The sequence below is a fragment of the Saccostrea echinata genome, unplaced genomic scaffold (genome assembly GCF_033153115.1).
Source record: "Saccostrea echinata isolate AGI-Se365-2 ecotype Australia unplaced genomic scaffold, CSIRO_AGI_Sech_v1 ptg000009l, whole genome shotgun sequence".
NCBI lineage: Eukaryota > Metazoa > Mollusca > Bivalvia > Ostreida > Ostreidae > Saccostrea > Saccostrea echinata.
The window spans coordinates 9,550,958-9,572,191 of NW_026889758.1; the positions used below are offsets into that span (position 1 = coordinate 9,550,958).

At 33.7% G+C, this 21,234-nt stretch overlaps 1 protein-coding gene across 1 annotated transcript; it reads left to right on the forward strand.

Moving 5' to 3' along the window:
* The first annotated feature begins 457 nt into the window (after positions 1–457).
* LOC133181546 (neurofascin-like) lies at positions 458–21,016 on the forward strand. The gene is made up of 7 exons (XM_061316032.1): positions 458–542; positions 3,587–3,880; positions 10,438–10,549; positions 10,741–10,925; positions 12,017–12,289; positions 19,930–20,087; positions 20,447–21,016. The coding sequence occupies exons 1-7, from the start codon at positions 458–460 to the stop codon at positions 21,014–21,016; spliced, it is 1,677 nt and encodes a 558-aa protein (XP_061172016.1).
* The last annotated feature ends 218 nt before the right edge of the window (positions 21,017–21,234 follow it).

Here is a 21,234-nt window from a genome sequence, read left to right on the forward strand (position 1 = left end):
CATTTATAAACGTGATAAAAACAGCTTTGGGATATAATTATAACAGAGCTTAACCAGGCTCAAGAAAATTAACACACTTGTATTTTCATTTTTCCGAGTACCCGGGTACTCGATCGGAAAAACGTCCGAGTAACCGATTATCAAAAATTGACCGATTTGACATCCCTAATATATATATATATATATATATATATATATATATATATATATATATATATATATATATATATATATATATATATGCAAACTTGATCTTTAACCCATCAAGGTAGCCTCACATACCAAAAATCAGCTCAATATCTACAAGCTTTTGGGGGGGGGGGTGCGGAAACCTCTTAAAAATTAAAAAGGCAGTAAAATAATTGAAGCGGAACGAAATGCTAACTTCGTCTGTAACTCATCAACATACACTCACATACTAAAAATCAGCTCAATATCTGCTAATGTTTAGAAAAAAATGTGGAAAACCAAGTGGGAAAGACTGACGGTGGGACAGCTAGACAGTCAGAACTACAGGCAGACAGACGAGGAGGAAACCTATAGTCTCCGGTTTTACCGGTAGCGGACTAATAATGGCCGAACACGTGCGAATTAGGGATTATTTTTGTAATGAAAACATAGACGGCTGATAGGTGGTGATTATTGTGTTCAAGAAATTTTTGAGACATTGATTAACGATATCGATTAGATGGCTTTATAAGATGAAGAAAGTGCGGTTTTAGCTTTTCTGTGCCCTAAAAATTTAATGTTTTAAAACGTTTTGAAATTGGCTTAAATATGAGTTCATGAATTTGATAAATCACGAAAGAATAAGGCATGAAGAAGAAGTATTCTGGAAATATGACGTCATTAATTTGATACATTATCTAAGTTAATTGGAATTCCTCATTGACAAAATTTCTGTGGTTTTCGGTGACCAGGTCTTCCAACAAACTAACAACCAAACCGTATGACAAACGAGATGACTTCAGCTTTTCTTATTTATGTAGTAATATTCCACTATCACCTGCATATGGTGTTTACGTCTCCCAACTTATTTGACACTCTACAGCATGCTCTGAAGACGATCAATTTTTTAACTGACAGATAAATTGATGTTACGGGGATTTTAACAATCTCTTTTAAAGTCAGCATTTCATAAATTCTATTATCGTTATAATTGACCTTGTTTGCAAATATGAAATATCACTGGTTCGTAATTGGGCTGATGTGTTTCATACCAATCTATAAGACTTTGTTTTCATATTAAATTTGACTGAGGAATGTTCCGTCTACCTGATCAATACATAGGGCTCACGGCAGGTGTGACCCGTCAACAGAGGGTGCTTACTCTTCCTAGGCACCTGATCCCATCTCTGGGATTTCCGGTGGTCCGTGTTTTAAGGTCATGTTCACAGATTTGTTTGTTTATAGATTTTCTGAGATCGATCACTGTTCGTTATCTTCACCTTTTTTCACCTATAAATGGTTATTGCCTCGTATTTGTTATGATTTTGAAAGTCCATTTAATCTGAGGATGCTTTTATCGAATTGATGTAATCAGCATGTACAAAGACGGGTCCTATAATATAAGTCGTAATCCTTTTCCTGGACAGTTTTGACAATAACCAAACAAAATTCTTCCTTGAGATTCTTGTGGAATATCATTGGTGGCTTTGAGAATATTAAAAGGGGTGGTATTTACATGTGTCTTAATGGTTACATTAACTTGTCCGAGGTGTAAATGGCGACATTTAAAAAAAAACAAACTAGGACCTCATTACGGACTTAAAGTTTTCCGTGTTTTACTTTGGAAAATTATTGCAAAAGGTTCATAAATAAAAGGAAGGTGGACATTTGGACTTGCACGGAGGTACGGAATGTGCTTGAAGTGGAGAAAATTACCCAATAAAAGACAAGGAAAAGGTATCATGTGATTTATTTTTTCTGGGCAAACATTTCCAGCCAAACTTCGAGTCCTCGCTTTGGAATCATGATTTTTTTCCGATAGTGTGAATGGAATTCGTTAAAGTTTACAGTTTATGAGGTGAAAGAAACATGTAGTTTATAAAGTGTCAAGAGTCAAATTTGTTCAAACATTTAACTGAATAGAATGTTTTATGCTGAGCGATGATTTCAGTTTAGGAGAAACAAATTCACCTTGATCCTTGTTTGCAATGATTGTGCAACTTTACACTTGAGATAAGACAGGTCGATTTCATAAGTGGAATTCTATTGCAATAACTTCAAATGCAGATTTTTTTTAAAGTAAAAATACAAAGAGGAATAAAGAAATTTAATACCTCTATTAAATCCAAAAACAAAAAATCAGGCTTATTTTAATAAACATATTTTTTCGAACATTAATTTTTTTCTTTCAGTTTGATACTTTCGCTTAATTCTGAATACACACAGACTAGCTTCAAACAGCTTACATTAAAATGGAACATAATTTTGATTTACGTCAGGGTTCGTTTATGGGATTATTGGACATAATCAGCGGATTTTTGGATTTGTTTGGCGGTGATGCGGTCTTTTATCGGCGAGATGAAGGTCTTGTCAGAATTTGCGCGTGATTGCCTCATACAATAAAGCCCTGAGAAACGCCGTGGTCTAATAGGGGCCACGTAGTAATTAGCATGACTCGGTTGTCGACGATAGCACAATGAGCGACCACGACTTGTCTAAAGCCTGTTCTTCTTTCATTTCTCAGTATGGGTGTAGGTTTTAATTAATACGCGAATAATGTTTCTAAAATATACAATCGTAAATTACTCAGGAGACCTTCCATATATGATTTGGTCCTTATCTCTTGATATCGTAAATAAACAGGTAGGCAGGTCCTCATCCAATGAAAGCTGTTTCCGATTTCAGTCCTGAAATTTATGTCGTTTCTGTTTTAAATACGAAGTGTGTAAACTGAAAAAAAATTAGTAAGTCTGAAGCCCTTTGACATCTGTTGGAGATATTATGTGGACAATCGAAGAATGGTTAATTCTTATATCAGAAACCTTTATCTATATTTAATATTAGCTTTGATTTTTTCGCTCTGTTTGCAATTCTGCTCTGGTGAGTATTTGCATTTGTGTCTGGAATATAACTTAATTTCATATTTAGCTTATCTAGAGACAAAGAATATATTTGTATAATTAAAATGAAGCATTTTTTAACTTTACTTTTGAAATCAGTTGCAAGTGAAATAATATTTTATTGTCATATAAAAAAGAACAAAATTAATTTCAGTAAGAATTAATTTAATTGTGAAACATGCTTTCCACCACTACTTATGTCTTTGATATGTGTACAGAAACAAGGGGGTTTAATCTTTTGTAAATTCAAAAATATAATTAATTGAATAATTTAATTATTATAATCATCAGCATAAATTGAACAAGGAAAGAGAAGGCATAGAAATTAAAGCAAAAAAAAAAAGAAAGAAAAAGAAAAGAAAAAAAAGAAAGAAAAAGAAAAGAAAAAAAGAGAGAGAGAAAAAAACCTGCGTCATGGATTTTCTCGGGTTCTGTACAATACATTTATAGATCTTTTTTAATGGGTTTTTTTATATATATATTCAATGGAAAGATCTATAAAATATTTGTTTTTGAAGGTTTCTGTAATGGTAGGCCATCGGGTGTTCGTGTATCTCAAGTTGAACCAAAAAAAATAAAAATATCCTGGGATATATCTGACGTCAGCTGCGGGATACTTCAGTATGCTGTCCATTATGAAATTCAGAAACCTCTCACAGTGTTTCTCGGTGTAAATGTTACCGATATCCGACAGAACAGCGTGGTTGTTAGCGTCACACCGTCATTCACATACAATGTCTACGTCAACGGACTGACGGCCAGTGCGGAACCGCCCACGCCAGGGTCCGTGTTATACACCGTCCCCAGCATACGTAAGTTTTCTGCAGCCAGAGCCCCAGTTGACACAGAGAAAACAAAGATTAAAATAATGTTTAATGACAACAAATATGCATAATACATATTTTTATGTTTTTCAATGTTCATATTCATACTGAACTTGGTTTTACCAACCTACCAAAATACTGTATGAACTATAAAAATAACACTTATACTAATCTTTATGAAAAACATCTGCTGTTTTATATAACAAAACAATTGTTATACCTTTAAAAATTTGTTCCTCTATAAATCAGTATTTAAAAAAGTCTAATATTTCCAATGTCTTACTGAGCGGGCATAACAAAATCGATGTTTGACCGCAGAGTGAGATATTGGACCTGTCGATGAGATGTTGGACCGCTTACGTCACATAATGGACGGGGTCAGTTAAATCTCATTTGCATTCGTTGGTGTTCGACATACATGTATATCAAAAAATAATAATAATAATAAAATAAATAAATAAAATGTATAACAAAACATTTATTGACTGTGTTCTCGGGCAAAGTGCGTTTTTTCGACACCTCGAACCAAACTGTTTGCCTTCGGCCTAACGGCCTCAAGCAAACAGTTTGGTTTTTGGGTCCGACGAAACGCATGTTGCCCTCGAACCCAGTCAATAAATGTATAATGTTCAATAATAATTCTAATTCTTTATTTAAAGAAGGTAGCCTGACTAGTGCGCCGCACTATTCTTCCTCTGATATTTTTCTAATTACAACAAATACATCAAAGTAGCAAATATAATAATTAAAAATTGAGACATAATACATGAACACAGTTACATAAAATTTAATTCGACTTATAAAGTGATATAATATTGCATTTTTGAGATTTGACAACACAATATATACATGTACAAAAGATAAAATTAACACAGAATAAGGAAATGTTGCTGTTAGAATATGTTATTCTACATTCTATTACGCTGCTGTTTTTCAAAGTGTTTTTCTATTTAACCAACTGTGAAATTGATCTGAATGCCATTTTGGCGCTGAAGTGAGGCTATAGATTGATTGATTGTTTGTTGTTTTACGTCCCATTCGAGAATTTTTCACTCATATAGAGACGTCACCGTATACCGGTGAAGGGCATTCAGGGCCATTGAGCAGTGAGGGATCTTTAACGTGCCAACGCCTGCCGTGACACGGGGCCTCGGTTTTAAAGGTCTCAACCGAAGGACCCGCAACTTTCACTTGAAAGTGCCGAGCGCATGGCGAAGGAACAGTTGCTACCCATTTTTTTATCGACTTAGGTCAGTCGCGGCCGAGATTCGAACTCACGACCTCCCGATCACGAAGCGAGCACTCTACCGACTGAACTACCGTGAACGGTTAGTGAGGCTATAGATGTAACGATATAGGGCAGCGAAAAATTCATGCATTGAGTATATCTTTGGTGCTTTGTAAATATAAGGAATGTTTTTAAGTTTAGTTTGAATTATTGTTGTGTAAATCACACACACTTGCAGGTATGCACATTTTTCATGAAGCGCTACCGTGCTTCATGAAATATGCCTACGTGGCAAGTCTGTATGATTTACACACGAATAACTCGCACTAAATTTAAAAACATTCCTTTAATAAAATGATATATTTTTATACTTATATGTGAATATGGTTAACAATGATGTGAATATAGTTAACAATGATGACCTCAAAAAAGGAAACCTCGATCTTTCAATTGGCGACAAAATTTTGTTAATTGGAATATGCCAGACGATGGATCAAATATGAAGGAGAACACCTTAAACTGTCAGAATGGATAAAAACTATAAGAAAATTTGTTTAAGTCTTGTGTTAAACGGTTAAGGAGGAATATGAGAGCCATCTATACTTCTGTCTATAGTAATTCAGAAGTGACTAAAGAAAAAGATGGATTACATGATCAATATGTACTGGTCCTAGCTAACAAAGCGGGTAACAACAATGTCTTTGTTTCTAAGGATCAATATTCAACTGCATTTTAGAGAATCTTGGATTTATTTCTACATACTCATAGTTCAAATTCTAAAGAAAAGATTCTTCCCAGTTTTATTCTCAGCAATCAAGGAGAATTTGAATGATCATACCTATTATGGATCTATTCCAAAACTTCATATAAATCATAAGAAAAATGATACATAGTGGGATGTAGCAAATGTTCTATCAAACCTGTTTCTTTATTCCTCACGAAAATATGAACAAAGTGAAGGAGAGACTTCGGCAGTACTGTATAACAACATATTCGAGAAGTGGTGTGAATCAAATGTAGATACTAAAAAACTCCAAAGAACTTTTACAAAATTTGAAATCACAAAAATAAATCTAAATCAATAGTCTCAAAACGTATGACTATTCAACATATTATACAGCCATTCCCCACGATAAATAAAGGACCAGACTTTTTGACATCAAAGATAACCGCTTCTTCAGTAAAAATAAAACTCGGAAAGTTTTCTTTCTTTCTTAAAAACCATTCCGATTCTACAAACGAGTTCTCTCAATCTAATTAAAATTACAAGTTCCGAATCCGCTACCCTTCTCAATCATCTGTAACATTCACATTCGAGGTCACGTCAGAGCAACTTTTCGAATAGCCAATGAAATCACCTCCGCCGAAATATTGGCTTGTAGTTTGGATTGTTTCTTTTTCACAACCAAACTTAAATGCTCGAGGAGTTTAGTAGTGAACAAAACTATGGCAAATACTGTGCAATGTAGCATGTGGGATACCTTTTATAGTTTGTGCATTTTCGTTTGCATTATTCAGAAAAGAATGGCTGATGGGCGAACTTTAAATTACCTTCAATTTATACCACATTTAGCTCAAATCAACTACCTAGCATTAGAAATGTTAAGATATACATGTAGATGTGGAACTATTTTTGAATCGTATACAGATGCTTTGATCTGATGGGCCAACATTTTAATGTTTATTCATTACTGAAAGATTGCGCTGACATGACCCTGTATGGGATGTTGTTAATTGTTTAAGAAGCGGTTGCAGAATCGGAGCATCTTATTTTAATAAGATTGGAGTACTCTGAGGTGATATTACAAAAAAGATGTTTGATAGTATCTATGTAGTCTTTGGAGAACAGGTCTTCCAACAACCCATGGGTACCAATTGTTCCATTTTATTAGCCGACCTGTTTTTGTATTCTTATGATGCAAAATTTATTGCCATTTTATCAATAACTTTATTCATTTCATTCATACATTGATTCGATAAAAAAAATTCAGAAGTAGAAGACATCATAGTCCTATTAATCTGTTTCAAATGTGAATGTTTTTTTAGAGAAAGACATTGTTGGGAAAGTAACAACTAAATTTTATGATAAACGTGATGACTACAAGTTTTCTATAGTCAATTCCCTTATTTAAGCGCAGAACTGTAGCTCTCTGGTTGAGAAAATTCGTGTAGACAAACCAGAAAGCTGCAGATCCAAGCATTGTAAAAACCTTCGATTCACGCCGCCGCTTTTTTGTCCCTCGTGTGTGGTATTATTTCTTGTATTATACGCGTTCCCCGCCAAAAGCACGGTATCCATCAATTAACCATAAAATTTAAACATAACCTCGTTATATTAATTTATTTACCTTCAACGGTCCCAAGCAGCTCTATATGTAATCGGAATGTTGATTTTAAAAATTCATATTCCGTTTTGGTCTTGGTAAAATATGTCAGATAAAGAACGTACACATGCCGAGAATTTTGGATTCATTGATTGATTGATTGTTGTTTTAAGTCCCATTGGAGAATTTTTCTGTCATATAGAGAAACCATCATGCATTTTGCTCCAAATTTAGACTAACTCGGCACTCAGTGCTATTGAGCACTGAGGGTGCTTTATTGTGCCAACGTCTACCGTGACACGGGACCTCGGTTCTTAGCTCTCATCCGAAAGACCTGTGACTTTCAATTCTAGTGCCGGGTATTTGTCGATAGAGCAGTCACTACCTCTGTTTACGTCTTAGGTTTGACGCGGCTCGGCGAACGAGAGTTAAACACGGGCCTCCCAATCACACAGCGAACGCCCCACCACTAGACTACCGTGACCTATAAAATTTGGGGGCTCACATATTATCCATAAAAGAATGCAATGTGTATATTTACAAGAAATATTACCCGAAGAGAATGAAAAAAAAAAGCAGCGGCGTAAATCGAATGTTTTTACAATGCTGTGTAGCTCTTCGCTTTATCTATCCGAATTTTCCCAACCAGAGACCTACTGCTCTTCAGCTACCCTTATCTATGTGGTAATATACTCAGTACCATTATCACCCTGCTTACTGGGTTTTCGTCTCCCAGTTTTTTCGATCCGCAAGAGCATTTTCTACTTAAGAACAATTTTTACAAGCTAATTCAGAGAATTTTTGTCCCCGTTTAAGGGGAAAAAAGGGTGGAAGAATGGGATAAAAGATGGAGAAAGAAAAAAAAGGTAAACATTGAACTTTCAGCATTTGCAAAAAAAAGTCAATAGGGGTCTTTCTAGGTGAAAGAAATTCATAACTTTAAGTTTCATTGCAAAAGCTTACAGAGAATTGAAGTTAGCATCTGAAAACTATGAAGCTATGCATAATTTTCTGACCTTGGTCTTCGACCTTTTAATCTCACAATCAATAGGAGTCATCTCTGTGTTATATTGACTAAAGTTAAAAAAAAAATCATCGCAAACCCCCAAAGGGAACCAGAATTATCACCAGAAGACAAAGAGGCAAAAAACCATTTTTTTTTTTTTTTTTTTTGGCAATATAAAAATTTCTGATCTGAACCTTTGACCTCAAAATCTATAGAAATCTTTTTAAGGCCATAAGGAGTCGTAATATAAAATTTCATTGCAAAATATCAAAGGCTTTTTAAGATATAGTTTGAAAACGAAAGTGATAAACATAGTCAGAATGCATGAATTTCTGACCCTGACCTTTAACCTTTTCACTCAAAAATGTTTTTAGGCCACAGAGAATTGTGAAATTACAATTCATTGAAAAAAAAACTAAAAGAAAACTGTTATTTGCAATGTATAGATTTATGACCTTGACCTTTGGACCTCAAAATCAATAAGGGTGTTTTTTGGGGGCTAAAGGTAGTAATGAGATAAGATTTTGTAAAACCTTATAGGCTTTTGAAATATCCTACGGAAACGAAATTGTTACATACAGACAGAAAACAGACAGACCCAAATTGATATTCCCCATTTCAGTGAAAGCCGGCGACAAAATCATCATTTCGAAAACAATGACTAACAGAAGTCCACTGAAAAAAATCTAATGCATTGAAAATGCAACTTGTTAAGTGGAATGTTTACTCCTCTATGGCACCTGGTCCCGTTCGTTATTTTCCTTTCAGTATTTCTAATGTATTTTTAAAATGCAAATCTTCCCTTTGGCCTCCTATGTACATGTATTGACAAATTGCTAGCCTTTAGCATAATGTTATTATATTCACTTTATCGTACTGAATTTTGTGAATTTATTCACATCTATTAAATCTAAAATTTACAGTTTTTATTATGAATCTAATTTGATAAACTTTTACAGTTACCTAGAATAAACTATATCTAGCGATCTAAGAGTAGTAACAATAGTATGGTTCGTCGAATAACAGTGTTGATATATGATCTTTGAAATTACATGGATTTTTTTTTTAAAGTGAGTCATTTGTAAGTTTTACTTCAATGTCAATGAATGAACATTCATTGTGCACATTTATATTTTACTATAATTATTGTTTGCCTAGAGCCTTCAAAATCCAGTGCATTAAATGGACAATCCCAAATGTTCATTTTATTGGATTTTTTGTATTTTTTCTATTATTAATGATCTATTATTTATTCCTGTGATTGGGGACGACACGCCACAATGTCATAGGACCGGTTCCTTATTTCCTGATCATTATTTACGACCTCTGTATATTATACGTCTTATTAGGTATAATCTTTGGTGCTAGAATCAGCTTGTGACCGTGCAGGTAGTGCACACCAGGATGATTCGGCGATTTTATCTGACTAGTATCACTAAAAATGAAGTTAAATATTCCGGATATGAATTATACAAATCTTTGATCACTTCGTATTCAAACTGCTTTTTAATAAGGATTTGCTGATCGAAGAAATATTTAAAATGAAATATGAAGATAACGAACAGTATTCCGGAGTTATCAGGGTTGCAGATCGAGGTTGTGCAGTGGGAAATCTCCCCCCAAAATGATCATTTTTGAAATACTTTTACGGTTCTCTAGCTAGTTTTGTATTTTCCTTTACAGTTTCGTCTTTTTTCCATAGAGCAGAACCATAATATAACACCATAGAAGTTACTTTATATCAGTCATTATGATTACACTCGAAATGATATGCAGTGTTAATTATTTCAATTTAATGAATAAATGATACGTATGTGAAGTTAAGAAAAAATACCAGTAAAAAAGATAAGTACATGTAAATACAATTGCTTCACGGTACTGCTTTAGTTAAGTTCTGATGATTGGTTTTATGAAAGAGTGCATACATACTACTGTGAATTACTTACTTTGTACTGTATATCTGATATATACCACATGTTTCATTCAGCTCCAGACGACTTTCCTCGAATGCACGTGAGCAGTAAGACTTTGACGTCACTTACAGTCGAATGGCGTAAACTTAGTATCTACCACAGATGTGGCAACGTCACTGGTTATGAGTGAGTATTGAAATTACATATAAATACCCAGCGTCTGGGCTGGAATTAAAGAATGAACATCAAATCTTCTTAACTTTTAAAACTCAGAAAAAAATAACTTAGTCAACAACAATTCATCAGAAGACAACACAAACAATATGATTTCATGGTATTATGTGAGGAAGTTTCAGTTCATTGATATTTTTTGGCAGTATTCTATATCAGCGTCCAGATCAGTCAGTGGTTCAGAATTCTGTGACAGGCGAGGACACCACGCAGTACACCATAAATGGTCTCAGTCCCGGGACCTCGTACAATATTGTCATTCGCGCTAAAAACGAGGCTGGCGAAGGAAAGTGGAGCCAACCATTTCTCACAGACTCAACAATAGCTCTAAGTATATACGCAGATATGTAAGAAGCAATTTCAGTTTTGAGGTTTTTTGGGGGGGAGGGGGACAACCAAATATTTTCAGTTGGAGGGGTGAGGGGGCTACCAAGCATTCAAAATTTCCTTGACAAGGAAAAACAGGGGTCATCAGACGTTATAATTATGGGGGCACAAGTATTATAATTGTTATGTTTTCTACAGTATTCTATAATATCGGCAAAATTTATGGGGGACCCTCCCTTCGGTTCCTACGGCCATGATACGTTAGGAATATAGATATATACATTTATATCATAAGTGGTGGAAACTACACATTAGATAAACCTATGACCTATCAATAGCACCCCCGGTTTTTACACAATTCTTCGCTTATTATGAAATATCAATGAGAAAAATGTTCGTTTAAAACAAGAAAAGATGAAATATACCTCACTGAAATGTCAAATTCTATCAATGTATCGTACTGGAAACTGCGATGACGAATGTTAAATACCCCCACCCCCAAGTCGTTCTCATGGGCAACATTAGGCCTATCAATTAGTTGATGGTGCAAGTCTCCTTTGACCATGCAGGAAAGACTAGCCACTTTCAACAATGCCTTCTTAGATTATGCTATAAGTATATAACTTACCATAGATTTATAACACTAGTTAACGCGGTATACAGAATCAGAGTAGGATTCATAATTCCTCTGTCCTTATTCTTGTAGTACTTATAACAACTTTCAGTCAAAAGTTTGTATGAAATAAATCTCGAACGAGATTGTCACATATGTTTTAAATCAGGTAACGCTTACTCCTCCATGGCACCTGATCCCACCTTCGATCTTTTTAGAGGTCCGTGTTTGCTCTGCTATGCAGCTCTGAAGCTTGCATTGCTTCAATGGACTTTTAAACTTTATTACTGTTCGTTATCCCCATGTTTCATCAAACAAAAAGCATTCAGAACTTTTCAAGTGCCCCCCCCCCCCTTGCATTTTTGTTATTGCTCTGTAAAGCTTTGTTGGAAATCCACAGTTTCTCCAACAAAGAAAAATGATACTGGTCGGTGGATTCAAAACTGAACATACACGTTATGATGTAAGTCATTTCTCTTCAGCCACAAAAGGTTCTACTCCTACAACAAGCACATCAACTAGTACAACAACAAGTACAACAACAACAACAACACCGACTCCACACCCAACAACATCGACAACAACAGCATCAACTACACCCACAACAACAACGACAGCAACAACAACAACGACAACAAGTAAACCAACGACACCACCGACCACCACCACCACCCAGAGCACCATCACCAAAAAATCCACAACTACCGTAAAGACGCCACCTACAACTCCCTCAAACCACACCACAAAAACACAAGGTACCAATAAAGTAAAAATACAGTGTGAATCAAAATCAATTACAGAGTTGTCCTAGCTGTACGTGTGAGTTATTAAAAATAATTCAAAATTTAATTTAAATTTTAATTTAAAATACATATATATTCTTCGTACATACTATAATTCAAACAAATTGGTAAATGGCACCGGGTTTATGGTTGAGTTCTTTTCATTTTCTTGTGAGTAGAAAATACATATCTATTACATGAAAAAGATACAAGACTCAATAACTCATGATCAAGGCTCTAATTGGCGCCGCGCCCAATTTAGTCGCCATGGCGCCTAAATTTTTTGATTGGCGCCTAAAATTTTTCCATAAGTCGCCTAATTGGCGACCATTTTAAACTGACTTGACGATCGTCGAATTCTGGAAATTTTAACATTTTTAACAACTTTTCTGAAAAAGCTAAAAGAAATTTAAAGAAAAGGAAATTAATTTTAGCAATGGACATGTCGTGTTTTCTTAGTCACATCATGGGTCCCTATATTGATTACTATTAACTTTTAAAGTTGGCGCCTTAAAAATATTACCTGGCGATTAAAAATTTGCATTGGCGACTAATTTTTTTTAATAAGGCGTCAGCTGGCGCCTAAATTTTAGAGGCCATGACATGATGATAAGGAAAATACGCAGCATTCTTTCAAAAAGGGTTATTATACCCGCACTTTCTAAAGAAAGTTCGGGTACATTGTTTTTAACCTGGTCCGTTTGTCCGTCACACTATCCTCTTCCTCAAACTCTACATATAAAACAGTAACCAATTCATTTTTTTGGAATATGATTTCCTACGAAAACCTGGTTCCCAGAACTCCAACTGTATTATAAGCAGTAGCCAAACCATCTTTAATTTGGAATATGATTTATGGTGTCCTGTAGATGTGTAATAAGACTTCGTAATTTTTACTTTCACCCTTGGGACAATTGGGGGCGAAAAACGACGTTTATCTACAAAACATTGTTCCCAGAACTCATATTTTACACTGCAGCTCAATCATCTTTTGTAATATGATTGGTGATGTAAAGTTTATTGGAATTTTCAAATTCTCCATGGGGCCATTTTGGGGAAGGGGGTGAAAAATGATGTTTTTCAACGAAAACTTCGTACCTAAAATTTCTCTTACATTTTACGCAATAGCCAAATCATCTTTGGAATATAATTTGCGGTGTCCTGTAGATATGCAATAAGGTTTCAGAATTTTCAGCTGCATAGAGGAGGCCATTTAGTGGTCATTTTTCTAAAAAAAAAAAACCCATTTTCTAAGAACTCCACCACATTTTACACAGTAAATAACCAAATCATCTTTTAGAATATGATTGGTAGTGTCCTGTAGACAATGCAATTTTGAAATTTTATCATTTTCATCTAGGTCAATTGTAGGGCCGAAAATTTAAAACTTTTTCATTATCATTGTTACAAAAAATTTCTTTGCAAAACTTTTTAAACAGAATTGATGCTTCATTTAATTCTTTCATTTCAGACTGGCAATTTTAATTTATTATATGAAATGCTAATTTAAGAGGCCCAGGGGCCACGTGCTCACCTGAGCAATTCATGTTCAACATTTATGTATATTATCAAAATACCTATTGTGGCTTCTTCACTGGTTACGCGGGTACGAAGGAGTGTATATTTAAATTCAAACACTTGATTGCAGGTATTACTGTCATATAAAAGCATCTATTTGAGTTATTTTTAAGGTGCACTAAAATATACTAAGAGCGTACAGACAAATTATCGGGGTAATAGTCAAGAGCAAATTCGGATCACTTTAATGTTTACAAGCATGGTCCAAATTTCTCTTCTTTTAAGAAGAAGTTACGGTTTTAGCTTTACTGTGCCCTACAAATTTAATGTTTTCAAAAAGTTTTGAAACTGACTTAAATGTTAGTTGAGTATATCACTGTGATAAATCAGGAATGAATATGGCATGAAGAATTACCATTCTTGAGATATGACGTCATTAATTGATACATTTCTCTATTTTAAACAGAAAAAGCCTCGAAATTACCCATTTCAAGGGTTATTTTCCTTAAGAAAATAGTGTCCACAGCCGTCGCCCACTTTAATTTTCGAATATGTTGCGTAAAATCCTTTAAAAAATCATATATTTCCAAATTTTCCTGGGCGATGCCTGTGGATAGTATTATCTGAAAGAAAATTCCATTGAAAATGGTGTCTTTTGCAACTTATTAGGAAAACACGGGAAAATGCACGCGTTTATGACGTCACAATTAGCAATTAGAAGGACATGTGAGAAAAATAATTTGTATGATCTTTCTGCATGGAATTTCAGTGATTCAGAAAGCATGTTTTTTTTTTTTTTTTTTTTTTTTTTTTTTTTTTTTTTTTTTTTACACCACTTTCACTTTTAAGAAAAACACAGGGCAAGTTTTTTATTGAAACCGTACCTTGTTCTTTAGAGATCAATATTTGCTATCAAATCTTATGAAAAACTTTTGAAGAATGTATTGTAACATGTATGTGAAACATTGCTTCCATTGTGGGCCCACCGTAAACCTAGCCTGGGCCATGATTTAAACAAATTCTAATTTATGCTTCCTGAGGTTCTAAGATTTTAGAGAAAATGCAGTCAGCTTGTTTGTGAAAGATATGTGTGAGACTGTTGCGTGTACACGTCCTAACCCAATCATTCATTAATAATAACGCAGAAAATATCAGGATGCGTAATTATAATCCTTGTGTCATTCTTTTCAAAAATCATTCGTTACATGTAAAATTTTAAATTTGCCTAATGAATTATAAAATGGTAACACAGCTATTGTTGCTTTAATGAATTGTATATGACATTGACTCGAATAAAGGGGACTGACAATTAGATAACCGCATTGAAAAAGGCGTCAAAAATTAGGAATACGACTGGCTATTTGCAGACATTACTCACAATATACACAAGTCTATCTAGACAGGTGGAAACTCCAAATGCAAAACAAATACGTAAAATGATGTCTATATAAAGATTTGACGAATGCATTCCCCTGATGGTAGCCCAACAGAGACCTAAAATCAGCCCCAGCGATAGTGCCAAACGCCTTGTCACATCAGGTTCTTTGTGCACAAAAATTTCAATTTCTTTCAAAATAGCTAGATTAATTTGTTTTTAGTCAACCTGCATTTCTCATTAATATATATGTGACGCTTTCACTACTAGCCCACCTAAAGATTAATTAGGAAAACATACCCCTTACCATAATAGTAACCTAGAGTTTTACGAGGCGTTCTTATACCTATTATATTTTGATAACCTCGAGTATTTAATTTAGATTTAATTAAAAAGGGTAATAAAATCTCAACATGGATAAAAAAGCCATAATATGATTAAAATTGCTTACTTTATTGTGCAAATTAGCAAAAGTGCAGTTTTAAAAAAGTAATTTTGCCTTCCCGGCGCCGTGTGATGAGGCGGTGTGTTTTGGATTACAATAGTTTGTAAGGTACTTTAATTTAATTAACATTGTTAAAATCTACTCTGCATTCTTAACTTTCAGAAAATAAATAAATAATGAATGATATTTTTTCTCTTTACTTTTTATGAATTCAAGCTACATTTCGGTGACACTTTTAATGTTATTCAATTTACACGGATGAAAATGATATATCCTTCACGTTTTTCCCCCTTTAGCTTAAAATTAAGAAGTTTTCAAAAACATAGTTTTTATACTGATTTATTTTGTATTGTTTCTTCCAATTTTTTAAAGAATTTTAAATAATGTTGAAATAATTTTTAATTTTTTTACCGTTTTTTCAACCACATAATCGATTAAATGTCACGCACATTTCATTATTAATTATGAAAGTAATGTACAAGTAGATTTTAGATCAAAATAACAGGAGTAGGTGGAATATGATTAAAAGGTATATTTTATTCCATCATAAGAGTAGTCCAGTTTATTTATAAATCTAATTATAAACCACATATTAAAAAAAAATGCCTAGGATATATTAAATAAGAGGGTGTAAATATGATTAATATTCCTGTAAAGTATTTAGCTAGTATTTCACATCAAACATTATATGATACCGGTAATCAGAAATAGAGAATGAATATGTGAAATTCTATTCTAAAGAAAAATCTTGATAGCGTTTAAATCAGCTATGGGTTTTTTTTTTTTTTGGTTGTGAAAAAGTTCGTGTATAGACTATGATTGAATTCAGTTCATTACTTCTAATTCTTAAGATATTTTTAATAGATTTATAAACAGTGTGCTTTTGAAATTGTTCCATGTTAATAATAACATTATATTTAGGAATACTTTTTCTCCTATTTCCGCTGTGTGTTTCATAACTCCCACACACTGATTCTGTTCTCCCCTTTATTTTTAACTTTTTATTCTCGTTCCTAAATTGGAACTTGGAAAGCTTCGTGTCTCTTGACAATATAAAAGAAGAACTCATTTGAAAGCAGAATAATACTGGAATAAATACGTCAACAAACTCTGACAAGATATGGGACTGATAAATCCATCCTTCAACTACAATTAAATACCATCAGAGTCTTATTTAATTCATTCGTGGATATTTTCTTTAATGATTGATTTGTGATTAATAACTTTTGGAAAACGTATATTTCCGTTTCTTTATTATGGGAGAGAAGTTTCCCTTTGTTTTGTGACCTTTACAATATTTGTTTTTGTCTTTGTAGATTATAACGTGATAAATATTGATCTGATTTAATTTATTCATGTATCTCTGAATCATTATCATACGATTAACCAAATTCCAGTTTAGATTTTGCTAGAGTGTCACAGATTGATATTATCATTTCAATTCTTATTTCGTTGTTTTGACAGTCGTTTTCTTTGAGATTTTGAGACTTTTAATTTCACAAAAGTCCCCATCAAAAGCTATTGGGGTATGTGAGAACAATGAAGTAAATTATAAATTGAACAGCTTGTGAACAGTAAACATAATGAACAAAAAAAATCTATGATATACAAATGTACAGTAGTAAAGTTTGTAAGAAAACGTTAAAAACCTCTGTATAAGAAATTCAGGTATGATATGTTTTAAGAACAGCTTTATAAACTTTGCTAAGCATATTAGTTTATGTGCATCAGAAGTATTCATCAAATCATTAAAAGATATTGTGATTTGATTTGTTATATGAACAATCTTGAATCTGCACTATCTTAGGATTTATTTATACATAATTTTATTCACATGAAATGAATGGGATTGGGCAGCAGGCATAGTCTATTTTAGCCCTCTCCCTACAGCAAAGTCAAGGTAAATACACTGCATAACATTAATTAAACAAACATTTAAAAGAAAAATGCAAGGAAAAAGAGGGGAAAATACAATGAAGTACCGGTTTGGAAAAACTGACAAAAGTTACATGCATTTACATGACAGTGTTCGGGTAAAACATTTTGTTACTGCTATATATGCATGTACTGCTTTAAAAATTTGTATATTAGTATTGAGTCCATGAGCAGGACTACCATATAATACTAATTCAAGTTCAGAAACCTCTTTACAGACAATAATATTTTGAATTGTTTGAAAAAGTATATAAGATGTACATTTTGAACAAGCGAAAAAGTAATGGTAAGCATCTTCAACAGAATCGATACAGTGTTCACACATTGGTGTTTCTGATAAACATTGGCTATATAAGTCTGCCTTCAAATTATTTGCATTGTTCCTTAACTGACAGTGTATTATATTGTATTTTCTTATTCCAATATGAAATAGTTCATTACTTTTTTTTACAAAAATAAGAATTCAAAAGACTTTTGAATAATGATATTCCAGAAGCATTTCTAATATAATCTGGCAAGTTATTCCACAGTTTAAATGTTGATGGAAGGAAACTTTCCATGTATGATGTAGTTCTAATGTGAGGAAGTTTAAGTTGTGCATCGCTGGTTATAAGGTTAAAGGAATGATTTGATGGGCGATAAGGCTAAATCAAATCATGCAAATATTGAGGTGAATAGCCATTCATAATTTTATAAAACAATATCAATTTATGAACCTCCCTACTTGTTTGTAAAATCTCCCACCCTAATTCATCAAACAATTTTGAACGAGAGGAGTTACATCTTAACCCCGTGATATTTCTACCTGCTTCAACTTGAATATCTTCTAAAAGTTTTGAGTCTTTTTCAGAGCAATTGTCCCAAACAACGTCGGAATATTCCAAAACAGGTCTAATAAATGCAAAATATATCTTAACAAGTGTTTTCCGCCTAACCTTATACTTAAGCATTCTGAGGATATTTAGTCTTTTTGTAGCTTTTTCATGAATTGATTGTATATGTAATGTCCACGTAGCATCTCTTTGAAAGTGTAGACCTAAATGGGTATGAGATATATTCTGAATTATGTTTGGGCCATGTTCCCCAAATTTGGTAGGGGGACATACCATGGGCTGTCTGAGGATGCTTCCATTTAAATCTGAATAATGGCTTTGCTGTATTTTAAAAGATTTTTCCTATATATGCCTATGTAAAACTTTGATCGCCCATTGTGACCCCCACCCTACCCCCGGGGGTAATGATTTGAACAAACTTAAATCTACACTACCTGAGGATGCTTCCATATAAATATTCTTATCATGGCTTGCTGTACTTGAGAAGATTTCTAAAGATTTTTCCTATATATTCCTATGTAAAACTTTAATTGCCCATTGTTAACCCGCCCTAGCCCTGGGGCGATGATTTGAACAAAAACTTGAATCTACGTAATGAAGTTTTCTCATAAGATTCATCTTTTCTCCATGGCCAAGTGGTTCTTTAGAAGATTTTTAAAAATTGCCATTAAATTTTCACTAATTCTTAATTATCTCACATAAAAGAGGGTATGGCCTTTCATTTGAACAAACTTAAATCTCTTACACCCAGGTATGCTTTGTGGCAAGCTTGGTTGAAATTTGTCCAGTGGTTTTTGAGAAATAGAAAATATGAGGTTTACAGACGACAGACGGACGTCGGACACTCTTTGATCAGAAAAGCTCATTTGAGCCTTCGGCTCAGGTGAGCTAAAAAGCAGAATTACCTACCTCTGTGTTAATACAGGACAGTTAAACATTTCAAATTAATTATATGATCTGTTGTTCTATAGCCTTTTCCAAACCCTGCTTTTGGTATAGATTGTTATCAGAGTTATCTTTCTTGAGAAGATTAACAACGTACCTCCTTTGTGTCCAAAGAATGGTGTAGAAATCAAACAGTTCAATATTTAAAAAAAAGTAATTCGATACTGAAAGAACGAGAAGTTATCTTACAGTTTAAGTTGACAATAAATAAACAACAACTTACAAATATTAATGATTGAAAATTTGTTTTACTCTGTCGTGATCCCAGGTCCTTTGCTGGTCTTTCGCTGTTGACTGAGTATGAAAAAATTTAATTAAAGGCCGATTAACATCCAACTTTTTGTTTTGTGACGAGGAAAAAAAAAGAAACTAACCCCCCCCCCCCTTTCAAGAAAAAGTTTTTTTTTTCGAGTTTGGGCAGTTCTCGGTTTTATTTTAATCCAAGAATCGAAATATAAAATTTTGCAAAAATTATGCTGCTGAAAAAAGGAGGAAGGCGCTGCTCTAGATGAACGCCTCAAGATGACTTTAATGATTTGGAATTCCTTTTTTTTCTTTACAGCCCCTAGTGAAATGAGTGTTCCGTTTCTGCTGGCAGTGGTAGGGGGGTGTATTCTATTACTGGCCATTCTTATCCCCGTCGCCTTCTTCATCTGCCGCCATTGTTGTAAAGCTCCTGTTGGGGTCACTGAGGACAAACTAGAGAAAAAAGCTCCTAAGGTATACGTACTGTATAAAACCAAATGCATTTTCTTTATTTTAAGCGTAAATTTTGTGTTATCATTTTCCAGAAGGTTTTTAAATTGAAAGCAAACGTTATTTAAATGAATAAAAATTCTGTTCTTTTTCTATTAAAGAAGAATGGAAGAGAGGTTTAAAAAAAAACAATATTGTTTTTTGTATTAAAAAAAAAAAAAAAAAAAAAAAAAAAAAAAAAAAAAAAACTTGGAACTGTTGTATATGCAATAGGTTACCTCAACAGTTTTCATAATTCAGCCACAGAAATTGTTTAGTAATAAATATTAAAGCAATGAAAAAAGCTTTAATATGAAATCGGTTTCGAATGTTTGATATTTCAGAGACAACCAGTGAGTCATCCCCGAGAATATCCGCCTATGGTTAGCCTCGATGTCGCGCATCTCGTGTCCGTAGTAAACATTAATCCGAAACCTCCGCCAATGAAAAAAGTTCCAAAACCAAACGTTCAGTACTCCGAGTTTTCTTACGATAGCGGATACAGGGGACTCCAGCCACATCACAATGGACAGGATTATCCGAATTTACTCCGGAAAGTGCATAGAAAAACTCCAGTGGAAAAACCAGACAAAGGGGATTTTTCTCCAATAGAAGGACCTGCTGCAGGAGATGTTCATTACAGCAATGTTAAAAGCAAGCACGTGTCTCACACAAACAATGTTTACATTCATAACTTCATGAAAACTGGGAGATTATTTACACCAAGTACTCCAATCACACCGTCCATTATTTACCGGAAACCACGGGAATATTACGACACACTTCCAGTCACCATGGACGAAGAGTCCGTGGAAAACATTCCACTCTCACAGTATAATCTGCCACAAAAACCTTCAAGGTTTAAAGCCAGAGCCAGCTTAAATGAGCAACCCCCTCCTAATTACACACCGTGATTTATATATACATGTATACATGTACATGAACGTAAAACGTATATACAATTTAAGTTTTACCATGGTTAGTAAGAAAAACACTTAATTTTGTTATCATTTCATGACTTATTGTTCATTGAACGTATTATATCATTTTATTTATTTATATGTAAGTCTTTATTCAATAAAGAGTTAACATTTTTAAAGTCAATTCCCTGAATTCATAAAGCAATTTGAGG